This window comes from Aquarana catesbeiana, linkage group LG13, assembly GCF_042186555.1.
Source record: "Aquarana catesbeiana isolate 2022-GZ linkage group LG13, ASM4218655v1, whole genome shotgun sequence".
In the NCBI taxonomy this organism is placed as follows: Eukaryota; Metazoa; Chordata; class Amphibia; order Anura; family Ranidae; genus Aquarana; species Aquarana catesbeiana.
This window is the reverse complement of record NC_133336.1, coordinates 183,126,099-183,140,766: the sequence shown is the minus strand read 5'-3', so window position 1 is coordinate 183,140,766 and position 14,668 is coordinate 183,126,099. Positions and strand designations below refer to the sequence as shown.

Sequence of the window (14,668 nt, the reverse complement as noted above, 5' to 3'; positions counted from 1 at the left end):
ATCGGGGGAGGGGGTGTGAGCGGTGAGTGATTGGGGGGAGGGGATGTGAGCGGTGATTAATGGGGAGGTGAGCGGTGAGTGATCGTGGGGAGGTGAGCGGTGAGTGATCGTGGGGGGGTGGGCGGTGAGTGATCGGGGGGAGGGGGGGGATCGGAGGATAATGTACAGATCGCTGGATTTCTTCCCAGACTGTGCTTGGGTCAGAAGTATGTAATGTACAGGGTGCAGGGGTCAGGAGTATGTCATTTACAGGGTGCAAGGGTCAGGAGTATGTAATGTACAGGGTGCAGGGGTCAGAAGTGTGTAATGTACAGGGTGCAGGGGTGAGGAGTATATACTGTACAGGGTCTAGGGGTCAGGAGTGGGTAATGTGCAGGGGTCAGGAGTATGTAATGTACAGGGTGCAGGGGTCAGGGTTGTGTAATGTACAGGGTGCAGGGGTCAGGAGTGTGTAATGTACAGGGTGCAGGTGTCAGGAGTGTGTATTGTACAGGGTTCAAGGGTCAGGATTATGTAATGTACAGTGTGCAGGGGTCAGGATTATGTAATGTACAGTGTGCAGGGGTCAGGAGTATGTAATGTACAGGGTGCAGGGGTCAGGAGTTAGTAATGTACAAGGTGCAGGAGTTAGGAGTGTGTAATGGACAGGGTGCAGGGGTCAGGAGTATGTAATGGACAGGGTGCAGGGGTTTAGGAGTATGTAATTTACAGGGTGCAGGGGTCAGGAGTGTTTAATGTACAGAGGTGAGAGTCATGGCAAAAGGAGGGGGTCCAGTGAGGACTAGAGTGAATGAAGGTGTTCACTGTACACTCTGTTACAAAGAGGTCCCCTCCAGGTCCCATTATACTCCTTTGTAGTCTCTAATGGGGCGTGGAGGGGATGCTTTCTAACAGGCTCTCTGTTGTACTTCGTGTCAATGACACAAAAACAATAGAAAGTGGAATGACACAGGAAAAAAGTATTGAACACACGAACTAAAGGAGGTGTAAAAAGGCATGAAAAGCCAAGACACCAGCTGAAATCTATAAGTAATTAAAAAGCAATCCTGTCCATTGTCAGTGCAAATTAAAGAGGCGTTCCACCCAAAAGAGTTTACAGCCTCCCCCCCTCCACTGCCATATTTGGCACTTTTTTTGGGGGGGGGAGCGGGTACTTGTTTTTGACAGGTACCCGCTCCCACTTCCGGGTAGGATCACCGACATATCCGGCCCCTCCTCCTTCCCCCTGCTGCCTTCTGGGACCTGTGTGGGTCCCAGAAGATAGCTGGGCCATTCAGAAAGCACATCAAGACTTGCGCATGCACAATAGGAAACCGGCTGTGAAGCCTGAAGTCTTCATTGCCGGTTTCCCTTACTTGCAATGCTGGCGCCTGCACCCGAAGTCGATGGACGAATCAGCTTGGGGTGCCGACATTGCGGGATTTCTGCACAGTCAAGTGTCCTTCTATTAAAAGTCAGCAGCTACAGTATTTTTTTTTTTTTCAGATGGAGCTCCGCTTTAATATCAGCTGGTTCAGTCGCAACTTATGGCCTAAAAAAGGTGTCTCATTAACAATGATTAAGCACAAGATGTATGTGTGAAACGCGTCTACGTGACCATTTGTTTGGTGTATTTGGTGTTATCCCTGTGAACAATAAAAGGCAATCGGGAGTTCTGGATGTGCAGCCATTTCTTTCTTCTTTCCTATACCTTACAACCATCCTGGATTACGCGGGACCGTCCCACGATTTGAAGTCAGCCCCGGGGTCCCACAGATCTGGGCTGGAGTTCCAGCACTGAGCTCCACAGTATAGTATTCTGAATGGGTGTAATATGTGCTCCCGCAAACAGCACCAAGTGAGGATTCCTTGCAGAAGACCTCTGCGCCCCCTCCCCCCCCCCAATGCAGTCATGGGTTGCTAGGGCTGCCGGCATCCTAACAACCCATGACATCATTTTCAGACTACCTCACAACTCCACCTCCCTGCCTTTGGTTACGACTTTCTACTCCTCTGCGGCGTGGCTCCCTTGGTAAGGGAACTTTCAGCTGTGTACATTTTAGCTTGTCACAAAGAACTAGAGGCTTCTGTGCGCCAGCTGGTGTGTACCCGGGAGCCGAGTGAAGTGCTGCTAAACCCCTCCTTGGCTCCGTGCTACAGCCCTAATAGTCGGAGTTGTCATCGGCACTGTGTTAAAAAAAAGCACAGGAATATGATGTATTTGTGAGAGGAGGGAGCTGGGGGGAGGGACTGGTGAGAGCTGGGTGGGGGCATTTTTGAGAGGGGGGGAGCTGCGGGGGGACTGGTTAGGTCTGGGGGGGGGGCATTTGTGAGAGAAGGGAGCTGGGGGGGGGGACTGGTGAGAGCTGGGGGGGGCATTTGTGAGAGAAGGGAGCTGGGGGGGACTGGTGAGAGCTGGGGGGGGGCATTTGTGAGAGAAGGGAGCTGGTGGGGACTGGTGAGAGCTGGGGTGGGGGGCATTTGTGAGAGGAGGGAGCTGGGGGGACTGGTGAGAGCTGGGGGGGGGCATTTGTGAGAGAAGGGAGCTGGGGGGGACTGGTGAGAGCTGGGGTGGGCATTTGTGAGAGAAGGGAGCTGGGGGGGACTGGTGAGAGCTGGGGGGGGCATTTGTGAGAGAAGGGAGCTGGGGGGGACTGGTGAGAGCTGGGGGGGGGCATTTGTGAGAGAAGGGAGGTGGGGGGGACTGGCGAGAGCTGGGGGGGGCATTTGTGAGAGAAGGGAGGTGGGGGGGACTGGTGAGAGCTGGGGGGGGGGCATTTGTGAGAGAAGGGAGGTGGGGGGGACTGGTGAGAGCTGGGGTGGGGGGCATTTGTGAGAGAAGGGCGCTGGGGGGGCATTTGTGAGAGGTGAGAGAGCTGGTGGGGTACCAGCAAAGTTTTTCGTCAGCTAGAAAGTTCCGCCTCCTCCAGAGCTGCTGACCTTTCTCCTCGCTTACTACTGTCACTTGTAAATACAAAAGCGCTGCTTCCATATTTACAAGTGACAGCACTACTCTCCCAGCGGCCGCACAGAATCCCCTCCGCCCCTCTGCACTGCATTGGTGTGCAGTTATGTTGGAACAGGAATGGGCCATCCCTGACACCTTAAGAGTTCCCTTCAATGAAACTAAGGGGCCAAGCCCAACCCCTGAAAAACAACCCCACACCATAATCCCCCCTGCACCAAATGATTTGGACCAGTGCACAAAGCAAGGTCAATAAAGACATGGATGAGCGAGTTTGGGGTGTAGGAACTTGACTGGCCTGCACAGAGTCCTGACCTCAACCTGATGGGATGAATGGAGTGGAGTGCAGACTGTGAGCCAGGCCTTCTCCTCCAACATCAGTGCCTAACCTCACAAATACACTTCCGAAAGAATGGTCAAACATTCCCATAGACACACTCCTAAACCTTGTGGACAGCCTTCCCAGAAGAGTTGAAGCTGTTATAGCTGCAAAGGGTGGGCCAACTCAATATTGAACCCTACGGACTAAGACTGGGATGCCATTAAAGTTCATATGTGTGTAAAGGCGGGTGTCCCAATACTTTTGGTAATATAGTGTATAATTACAAATCTTTTGAGCCAGGTGGGTAAATGATAAAAGAGAATTGGTGATAAATGAATTGCCGGATATTATTAAACGTGCACCTAGCCCAGGCTCATTAAGGCCTCATACACACACGGATGTTTAGTAGCTCATAAGTCCCCGGGTGTAAAATTCCTGGAGCTTTCCTGTGCCTGGGGAGCCACAGGTGGTGCATACAGCCGGCCATACAAGAGAATGGCTGTACCCGGCTGTATTGGTTCATGAGAATACCCCTGTGTATGAGGCCAAATTGTCTTTCTTTGCTTCCAATGACTAAAACCTGAAAATTATTATTTTTTTAAATTTCTCTTACAGCAGTGAGGAGGACAACGTGATTGCGTCTGGTCGTCATGTCTGTTGCACACTGCAAGAGCAAGAAACTGAAGACAGGGTAAGGAGAATTAACGAATAGTGGTAAGTACACATTTTTCCTTGTATACAAGTCTTAGATTGTATGGAAAGGCCAAACTTCTATTTATGGGAAAGAGTTAGAACCCCTGCTATTTTTTTTTTTTTTACAGTCTGTGTCCCCACTGGAAAGATTCACCCTCTCTAGCTGTCCTGGTGACCCCTGTCTCTGCTACAGAAAGTGATGGGAAATCCAAAACTTTGAGTTGTCTCAGATCAGGAGATGATAGGAAATCTTTCAATGGCCAAATCTGTTCTGGATACACCTGCCTAAGGTGGTAGTACATTTGGAAGTCCAGGAGCTGATTGTATAGGCTCCTGGCTTAGCGCTAAAGCTGCTGGGACCTACAGGCACCACTAAAACCAGCTGTTGTTTTATAACGGCACTGGGGCAGCTCTGGGGCAAACAATACCTGCAGCACTGGGGACACAAGAGGACAAAGTATTTTTATGAAAGTTTAAAGGGAATATATAATGGCTTGTACTAAAACTTGTAACTCGGGTAAATAGGAAATATTCCATCAAAAAAAAAAAAATTAATTCCAGCCAGCAGATGGAGCGCTGGAGCTCTTTAAAATGATTTCCAAACTTTTGTATCTCCTTGCAGAAATAAGCCTGTTGTTTGCAGATGCCCAAGGTTACATAAGTGAAAGAGTTAGAGCAGTGACTCCGCCCCCTTTATACCTGCTCTGATGAGATAGGCCATACGAAGTTTGGGTCAGAGAGTGAGAGTCTGAAAGTAATCAGTTCCTGCTGAGCGCTCTCATTAGAAAACCCATAGAGCCCTGTGAGTTCTCTATCATGGGAGAACCCGTTTTAGGAGTTTATTTAACCCCTTCACGACCGCCGCACGCCGATATACGTTGGCAGAATGGCATGGGTGGGCAAAAGGGCGTACAGGTACGACCCCTTTAAGAAGCGGCATTGTGGGCACGCGCCCGCCGCGTGCTCCATGACCGCGGGTCCCGCGGACTTAATGTCCACCGGGTCCCCGCGGACTCAATGTCCGCCAGGTCCCCGCGGTCGTGTCACAGAGCAGAAGAACAGGGAGATGCCTATGTAAACAAGGCATTTCCCCGTTCTGCCTAGTGACATTACAGAGATCACTGCTCCCTGTCATCGGGAGCAGTGATCACTGTCATGTGAGCAGTAGCCCATCCCCCCCACAGTTAGAATCACTCCCTAGGACACACTTAACCCCTTGATCGCCCCCTAGTGTTTAACCCCTTCCCTGCCAGTGTCATTTACACAGTAATCAGTGCATTTTTATAGCACTGATAACTGTATAAATGACAATGGTCCCAAAATAGTGTCAAAAGTGTCCGATGTGTCCGCCATAATGTCGCAGTCATGATAAAAATCGCAGATCGCCACCATTACGAATAAAAAAAAATAATAATAAAAATGCCATAAAACTATCCCTTATTTTGTAGAAGCTATTATTGCCATTTTTTACCAAAAATATGTAGAAGAATACATATCGGCCTAAACTGAGGAAAAAAATAGTTTTTTTTATATATTTCTGGGGGATATTTATTATAACAAAAAGTTAAAAATATTGCTTTTTTTTTAAATTGTCGCTCTTTTTTTGTTTATAGCGAAAAAATAAAAAACACAGAGCTGATCAAATACCACCAAAAGAAAGTCCTATTTGTGGGGAAAAAAGGACGTCAATTTTGTTTGGGTGCAACTTCGCACGACCGCAGTGCCGAATCGCAAAAAGTGCTCTGGTCAGGAAGGGGGTAAATCCTTCCGGGGCTGAAGTGGTTAAAATGCAAAGATTTTATATAAATAGTAAAAGAAAATCAGTTAAAAAAATGATAACATTTAAAATGAAATAAATCCATAACTATTATATTTCCCTTTAAATGTGTATTATTTTGTACTTCTTATTGTATGTAATGCTTGTATTGTATCCAATCGCTTTTAAACCTTTTTTTGTTTACTACAGGAACTTTTTTTGCATTTGTAAAAAATGCAAAAAAAGTTCCTGTAGTAAACAAAAAAGTTTTGAAAGAGGTTTTAAAGGTTAGGATAGAACCAAGATCTTACTTCTATTTTCTTTCTTTGTCAACAGGATGACTTCTAAGGTAATAAAAGGACAAATGTATGAAAGAGAAGAGAGGGAAGAGGAACGAATTACCAAGCAGCATGAAGAGGAAGAAAGGGAAGCCAAGGAGAGGCAGTAAGTACACTTTCTTCTTAAACATACCTTATATTGTATGTAAAAACCTATACTTCAATTTATATGAAAGAGTTAGAACCTCTGCAAGTTTTTTTTTTGTGGTTAGTGTCACCTCTGAAAAGAGGGGACTCAAGAGATAAAAAAGACTATTTGTATGGAACTTTAAAGGGATTATATAATGGTTTAGATGTTTTCCGTCCTTAACCCTTTTTTAAGTGTTTGAGTATTTGAAATACAAAGATTTGATATAAAGCAGGCCATACATTTACTCATTTTGTGGTTAACCACTTGCTATTCAAGCCAATTCTGACATTTCTCTCCTACATATAAAAAGCATATTTTTTTTTGCTAGAAAATTACACAGAACCCCCAAACATTATATGTGTTTTTTTAGCAGAGACCCTAGAGAATAAAGTGGCGGTCGTTGCAACTTTTTATCTCGCACGGTATTTGTGCAGCAATTTTTTTAATATTTTTTTTGGAAAAAAAAACAGTTTTAAGCATTAAAAAAAAAACAAACAAAAAAAAAAAAAAACAGTAAAGTTAGCCCAATGTTTTTGTATAATGTGAAAGATGATCTTACGCCGAGTAAATAGATACCTAACATGCCAGGCTTCAAAATTGCACACGCTCGTGGAATGGCGCCAAACTTTTGTACTTGAAAATGCCCATAGGCGACGTTTTAAAATTATTTACAGCTTACATGTTTTGAATTACAGAGGAGGTCTAGAGCTAGAATTATTGCTCTCGCTTCAACAGTCGTGGAAATACCTCACATGTGTGGTTTTAACGCCCTTTACATATGAGGGTGTGACTTACGTATGCGTTCGCTTTAAAATCTTTTCTTTTTTTTTTACTTTAATTTTTCTAGTTTGATGCTTTCTTTCTACTTTTTTTTTTTTTTTGATCACTTTTATTCCTATTACAAGGAATGTAAACATCCCTTGTAATAGGAATATGGCACGATCGGTCCTCTTTACAGTGAGATCTGGGGTCAATAAGTCCTCACATCTCACCTCTAGGCTGGGAAGCCTGAAATTAAAAAAAATAAATAAATAAAAAAAGATCTCAGTTCCTAGCTGAGGAGGTGGCATTTTTTCAAATGCAGAGGCCGGGCGTGACATCATAACATCGTGCCGACCTCCGAACGACTATAGAGACCCTGGGGACCGTCTGGCGTGGCGGAAATCTCTGTAGTCAACATCCGGCTCCAGCGGATCCCTTCTCCGGCTCACCGATCGCAGGGGTGGTGGGAAGTGGGGGGGACGAGGGAAGGACAGTGGGCGGTGGGGGGGGGGGGGGAGTCCCCTCCCGGCACCTGTAAGAACAATCAAGTAGCTGAACAGCCGCTATGATCGTTCCTATGGTGTAGGGAATCACCGACGCTAAAAGAAGATATCTGAATGATGCCTGTAGCTGCACCGACGATGGAAATAAAACTGGTTGATTCCCCCATCAACACATTCAGTGTATCAACACATTCTATTGTATTCTGACAGCCGTCAGAATACAATGATCACTGCTTGCGGCTATAGCCACTGGCAGTGATCGCATGAAAAAAATCTGACAGGCTGGTTGTACTGAAGTCGATCGAGGGATTGACTTCAGTACAACCAGCCTGCCCATACATGGATCAAAATTCAGCTTGTTCCTGCTGAACCGGTCAAGTTTCAATCAGTCTATGGCCGGCTTTAATAGTAAAAAAAAAAATGCCATTAAAAAAAAAAAAACATATAAAATAAAATGAACCCATAAGCATTATATTTCTCTTTAAATATGTATTGTATTGTATTGAAAGGGAAGCTGAGGAGAAGGAAGAATCGATAAGGAGATGCAGGGCAAGGAGACAAGAGATATGGGAATCCGAGGAGAGGAGGTAAGTACACATTCTTCCTTGTAAACAAGTCTTAGTTAGTATGAAAAGCCCAAACTTCTATTTATGTAAAAGAGTTAGAACCTCTTCTATTGCAGTCTGTGTCCTCACTGGAAAGATTTGCCCGCTCTAGCTGTCCTGCTGTACTCTGTCTCTGGTAGACATGTGCAATTCGTTTCATTCCGAATTAGTTTTTTTTTTTTTTTTTTTTTTTTTCTTTTTTTAGTTTTTTAACGAATTTCAACAAATTCGGAAATTCGGAAACATCCGAATTAACTGAAGCCCGTTTAACAAATTTTTCAGAATATTTGTAGATTTGAATATTCGAAAACTCGTAAATTCGAAATTCGAAAATCCGAAAACCAGAAAATTCGAAGTAATAACTATTAAATTATAGGTATTGGAATTTCCTTTCAAATCTGTCTGTTAGTGAACGTAACGAATACAAATTTATCCGAAATCACGAAATATCAGAAATAACGAATGCCGCATCTAAACAAATGGAACGTAACAAATTAATAATAATAAATAACAATAATAATAATGATAAAAAACTTTTATTATTATTTATTATTAATTTGTTCCGTTCCATTTGTTTAGATGCGGCATTCGTTCTTTTGGATAATTCTTAAACTCCGGATAAATTTTTATTCGTTATGTTCACTATCAGCCAAATTTGAAAGGAAATTCCAATACCTATAATTTAATAGATAGTTATTATTAGTTAGATAGTTAGTTTATATTTAGAATTTTCAGATTTTCGTTCTTTTGAGTTTTTGGATTTTCTTTCTTATTTTCAGATTTTCAAATTTTCGAATTTTTAGATTTACAAATTTACGAATTTTCAAATTTACAAATTTACGAATATTGGAATTTACGAATTTACGAATTGTGATCATAACAAATGACCCGAAAAACAAAAAAAACAAATGAAAGTAAAACGAACACATTTTTCGGCAGTGCACATATCTAGTCCCTGGTACAGAAATGAAAGGGAAATCCAATATTTTTAAGCCATCCCAGGATCAGGAGGTGAGGGTAAATTTTTCAATGGGAAATTTTCAGGTGGTAGAATGATTGGAAGCCCAGATGCTGATCATTTAAACTCCTGGCTTAGTGCAAAGCTGCTGAGACCCACAGGCACCGCTGAGATCAGCTGTTGTTTTATAACGGAACTGGGGCACCTTTGGAACAAGCAGGCACTATGCCTGCAGCACTGGGGTCTTATAGGCAAAAAATTATTTTTATGGAACTTTAAAGGGATTGTATAATGGTGTGCCAATTTTTCTTACTTAAATCGGAACTACACTGCATCTGAGCACCACAAATCAACCACACTATTTAATTCATTTTTAATATTCAAAGTAAACGCATCCCTCCATCTCTGTCTCCATGCTTTATTTTGCTGAGAAATCATTTTGAAATACACCCCCTATCATGTTTTGCTGTGGCCATCTTGAGTAAGGGCAGAGGATTCATGTTGCATTTACTTCCTGGAATCCATCTGCCCTTAGCTCAGGCACATATAATTGAAAGAGTCAGAGCAGTGACCCCACCCCCTTTCCTACCTGCTCTGTTTAGATGCAAAGTTTAAGTCAGAGAGAGAGAGAGTCTGAACGTAATCAGCTCCTGCTGAGTTCTCTTATTAGAAAAGCCATAGAGCTCTGAAAGTTCTGTATCATAGGACAAATGCAAAGATTTTATAAATAGTAAAAAAAATTCAGTTTAAAAAAGTATAACATTTAAAACAAAATAAACTCATAACCATTATATTTCCCTTTAAAATCTATTGCACTGTGCTATTTATTGTATGCAATGCTTTTTTACAAATGCAAAAAAAAAAGTTCCTGTGTTAAACAATAAGGTATGAATGTTATTTTAAAGGTTAAATAGAACCAAGATCTGACTTTTCTCTGTTTACTTTGTCAACAGGATGCTTGCTGAGAAAGCTTGGGAGAATTTCAGAAATCACAAGAGCATGTACAGAACCGGAATGCCTCGCCTCATATCAACGCTGCAAACGTAAGTTAGAACTTCAATTTGGATAAGATAGGACTTTGGGGAGGGGGGCTATGTCTTTGAGGCTGCTTTTTCATAGGAAAAGATATCCACATTTAACAGCTCATTCATAAAATGTTGGTCATTGTGGAGCCTGCGATGCGCCGTGATGTTTTCCCTGATAGAACCAGTAATGTGACTTTGATAGGTCATATGAATAGGTTTCCTTCACAATTTTCCTATGCTCTTGTCTTGCATGAAGAGTAGCATCCCTGAGCCCCAGAAGCCCTCTGTACCTGTACTCCCTCACTGCTTCTTGTTCCTCCACAGCCAGTACTCGTGCTCCTCCATATCCAGAAGTGACGGGTATTCTTGAGCCAGACAGTAATTGTTAATTAAAAAAAAAATGGGGCTGAATACATTGGTGGATATTATTAAAGGGTCACCTTGATGGCCTCGCCCAGCAGCCCAGGTTTAGATAATATATAAAAAAAGCTTTAGAAAATAATCTATTTTATTTTTCTGACAGCATTAAAGAAGATGAGGAAGCACAGTTCACTACAGGCGCAAAACATTTCAGTGTTTATCCCACTCGGATAGTGCATAGCAAGGATCTGCCTAGCCGCCACAAGGTAAGTGACCTTTATACTTATTACATAGATTCACAGTTTATGCAGCTGAATAGAACACCCATCTATCAGGTTCAATCTATTTAACAACAGTGGATGTTTTCAGAGGCGTAACTAGAACCTTCAGGGCCCTGATACAAGAAACCATGAAGGGCCCCCAACACCCCCACCCTTACATCACAGTCCATAGCGTTCCCCTTTATATCACAGTCTACACTGCAGCATTCCCCTTTACATCAGAGCTCTCCCTTACATCAGGGTCTGTAGCATTTTCCTTTACGTCAGAGTTCCCCTTTACATCAGGATCTGCAGAGTTCCCTTTTACGTCAGAGTTCCCCTTTAGATCAGGGTCTGCAGAGTTCACCTTTACATCAGATTCCATAATTCCCCTTTACATCACAATCCACAAAGTTCTCCCTTCCATGAGAGTCCGCAGGGTTCCCCCTTACAGTGTACCTTGATGAAGAGGAGAGCTCTGTGGATCCTGATGTAAAGTCGAACTCTGAGGTAAAGGGAAATGTGGCGGACCATGATGTAAAGGGGAACGCTGTAGACTCTGATGTAAGCGGGGCTCTGGTGACCATGGTCCCCCTTACATCATGGTCTGCAGCGTTCCCCTTTATATCAGAGTTCCCCTCTTACACCAGAGTCCGCAGGGTTCCCCCTTACAGTATAAGGTAGAACTCTGCAGGCCCTGATGTAAAGGGGAACTCTGATGTAAAGGGCATGCTGCGGACCATGATGTAAGGGGGAATGCTGCAAACTCAAGTGTAAAGGGAAACTCTGATGTAAGGTGGCCCCTCTCGTTACATCAGAGTCTACAGCGTTCCCCTTTGCATCATGGTCTGCAGCATTCCTCTTTACATCAGAGTTGCCCTTTACATCAGGGTCCGCAGAGTTCTCCCTTGCACTGGGGGGAATCTTTCAGACTTTGATGTAAAGAGTAAGATGTGGAGGGGGGACTCAGGTGACCACAGTGACCCCCCCATAGACTCTGAGTGGCCTGGCTAGAGCTGTCAAACTGACCTCACCTCCTCCATTGCTCGGGTGCAGAACAGGCTCAGGAAGACCTTGGCTTTGATCTTTGATCCTCTTCTCTTCTCCTCCCGACTCTCCCACTCCCCCTCTTCATATCACCCGCCCGTTCAGTGTAGTTTATCTCATTCACAAATAACATTTGTCCCATAGTTGTGGGTTTTGGGCACCGTTCCAACCATGACCAACTCCACTCTTTGTATATGGGTAAACTTCAACAAAATGGCACCGGCAATGGAGACATTAGCTTGGCAGGGGGACAGGCTCCAGCTGATGGAGAGTTGATGGGGAGTTGAACCGTCCAGGCCAGCCGGAGTGCGACTCTGCAGACATTCTGCAGGATTGGTGTGTGCTGACCTATCCTTCTTGAAACGTCACCAAGCAGCCATCCCGCCCCCCGAGTCTGTCCAAACCATCAAAGCACTATTTGGCTGTCCTGGGGCCCCCCCACAGTGGCGGACCAGCAGGGCCCAGTCGCGGGGGCGACTGTTGTGACCCTGATAGTTCCGCCACTGGACTTTTTGATCCAGAGGAAGGCAAGAAAGTGAAGGGAGGGGGGGTTTGTCTCATGAAGAGAGACAGATTCCTTTCTGACCTCACATACGCAGTTGCAGCAATTCCCTGGACTATTTCCATTTCAGCTTAATCAGCCAAGTAATGGGCAACACAATTTTTTTTGTTGGATAGAGTGGGTAAGGGTTAGATCATCTGACAAGTTTTTTATCACAGCCTGGGAGATCCACCCCTTCATTAGTCCTGGTGACCACTGTCATCGAGACAGAAGAAATCCCAAATTTTAAAATGTTCATGAGGGTTGAAGTCAAACTCCAGGCTTCTTTTAAATGTACCTATGCAATGAACTCCCCCCCCCCCACACACACACACACACACACACACATATTGCATAGTAATGTAAACATGACAAGACCGTTCAGATTTAGAAATCTAACCAAGGATGAAAATGCCTGAAGGCGGTCAGGTCACGTCTGCAGTTCCGGTGGCCCTCTAATATTTATATTCATAATCAGTTTGATGCAGATTAATAAATGTTCTAATACACCTTCCCAAAGAACACTGTTTTCAGAGGAAACCTTTTTGGGTTGGCCATTAACTCCCAAGAGCTTCTGGTCCTGTCCCTTATTGTGTAGCCACAACATATGAACGCTTAGCCAGGCGTGGGCTTGGATAAACTTTGCTGCTCTTGAGAATGAATGAGGAAGGAGTTGAGCAGAGTTGGCATCAAACCACAAACTGCTTTAACTTAATTAATTATTATTGTGAACCTGACGATAGACTGGACAGGGGGTGACCTGGTGACGTTGTCAGATAGTTAAGGAACAACAGGAGGCGTCCACTCACTTCATCACCTACTGAACGAACAGGTAGTGGGGGAAACCTCCCCATGCAGGACAATAAAATCCTTGTAAAATATGTAACCTTTTCCTAACTCTACCGAAATATATGAGGGTCTTTAATTTTGTTACACTTTAAACCCTTAACATCAACCTAATGTCTTATTTATTTATATATCTTTTGTCACCATGTAGACAGAAGAAGATGAGAAGAAGGGAATGGAGAAGGAAAAGTGGGAGAACATAAGGAAATGGCATGAGCACGAGGAGAAACAACAGAGTGCAAGAACCCTCAGTGATGTATTAGCACTGGCAAATAAAATAAAGAAGGAGGAGATGGAGGCAAGCCTGAGGAAGGCAGAGGAGGACCAGCAGAAGGAGAAGGAGAGAAAGAAAGAGGAGGAGAGAAAGAGAAAGGAGGATAAGGAAAAACAGAAGGAGGTAAAATATCTGATAAAGTGGTCGGGCCTACCCAAATGTCAGGAAGCAGGGAGCGAGAAGCAAAAAGAGTTGGTGAAATGTATCCACGAGACCGTAGACCTACAGTGTGAAATGAAGAAAGAGATGAAGGGAATGAAACATATGCCGAACAAGTATAAGATACAGAGAATTGAGGAAAAGAAAAAAGAGAAGGAGTGGATGAAAGAGGAGAAGTACCTGAAGAAGAAAACCGAGAAGTACTTAGCTGAAGTCAGTAAGAGAGCAGAAATCAGAAAGAAGATAGAAGAGAAGAGGATGAAAAAACTGAGGAAACAAGGGGAGGAGATGAAGAAGAAGGAGATAAAGGAAACAGAGAGGGCGAGGAATGCCAAGCAGTGCACAAAATGAGCAGAAAACCAGGGGAAACAAAATAAAGCAAAAAAAAAAAGATTTCCAGTAACTCACTAGGGTATAAATGCTGAAAAGTTCAATATACGAGCAAGCACAGCGTGTGATCCAGGTAATCAAGAAATGAATCACATAAAGGACAAGGTGGGGAAGTACCTCACCTAAAAGAGATTACTAAGGACCATGCAGCTTAAGATAAGGGAACTTTAATACATAATTACAAATGGTAATACAAAAAACTGGGTAAAAAATTCCCATCACAGCACCAGAGCCAAAAGAGTTAAAGTTCCCTTATCTTAAGCTGCATGGTCCTTAAGGTACTTCCCTACCTTGTTGTTTTTGTGAGAAACAAAATAAAGGACTGTTCAGACGATTCCTGAGCCTTTTCTGGTGCTCAAGCTGGAATAACATACTTTGTATTAGGGTTATGGGTTAGGGTCAAGGGTTAATTTGTTTTATTTATTTATTTTTATTTTATTATTATCATTATTTATTTTTATCTATTTTATGTATTTATTATTTCGGGTTTTTTTTTGTTGAGTTAAGGTTGGAATTAGTGTTAGGATTAGGGGTTAGTATTATAGTTATGGGGTAGGGTTAGGACTAGGGTTTAGGGTTAGGTATAAGGGTTCCTTTATTTATTTATTCTTTTTTTTAACTATTTTATGGATTTATTATTTAGTTGGTTCTTTTTGTTAGGTTACAGGTTAGAATTAGGGGTTGGAATTAGCATTAGGGTGAGGGGTTAAGGGTTAATATTAGGGTTGGGGTTTAGGGTGAATATTAGGGTTGGG

The 14,668-nt window shown here is 43.4% G+C and overlaps 1 protein-coding gene across 1 annotated transcript; it reads left to right on the top strand.

Moving 5' to 3' along the window:
* The first annotated feature begins 9,738 nt into the window (after positions 1-9,738).
* On the top strand, positions 9,739-14,412 carry LOC141117734 (uncharacterized). The gene is made up of 3 exons (XM_073610746.1): positions 9,739-10,054; positions 10,560-10,662; positions 13,242-14,412. Exons 1-3 carry the CDS (start codon positions 9,966-9,968, stop codon positions 13,872-13,874), a joined length of 825 nt encoding a protein of 274 aa, XP_073466847.1. The 5' UTR covers positions 9,739-9,965; the 3' UTR covers positions 13,875-14,412.
* Positions 14,413-14,668: the final 256 nt, after the last annotated feature.

What these genes read in the sequence shown, in the direction of transcription:
- LOC141117734 (XM_073610746.1), top strand. Translation starts at nt 9,966, where the DNA reads ATGCTTGCTGAGAAAGCTTGGGAGAATTTCAGAAATCACAAGAGCATG. An exon ending in CTCATATCAACGCTGCAAAC is followed by an intron (nt 10,055 to 10,559) that starts GTAAGTTAGAAC and finishes TTTTTCTGACAG; the next exon opens with CATTAAAGAAGATGAGGAAG. An exon ending in ATCTGCCTAGCCGCCACAAG is followed by an intron (nt 10,663 to 13,241) that starts GTAAGTGACCTT and finishes GTCACCATGTAG; the next exon opens with ACAGAAGAAGATGAGAAGAA.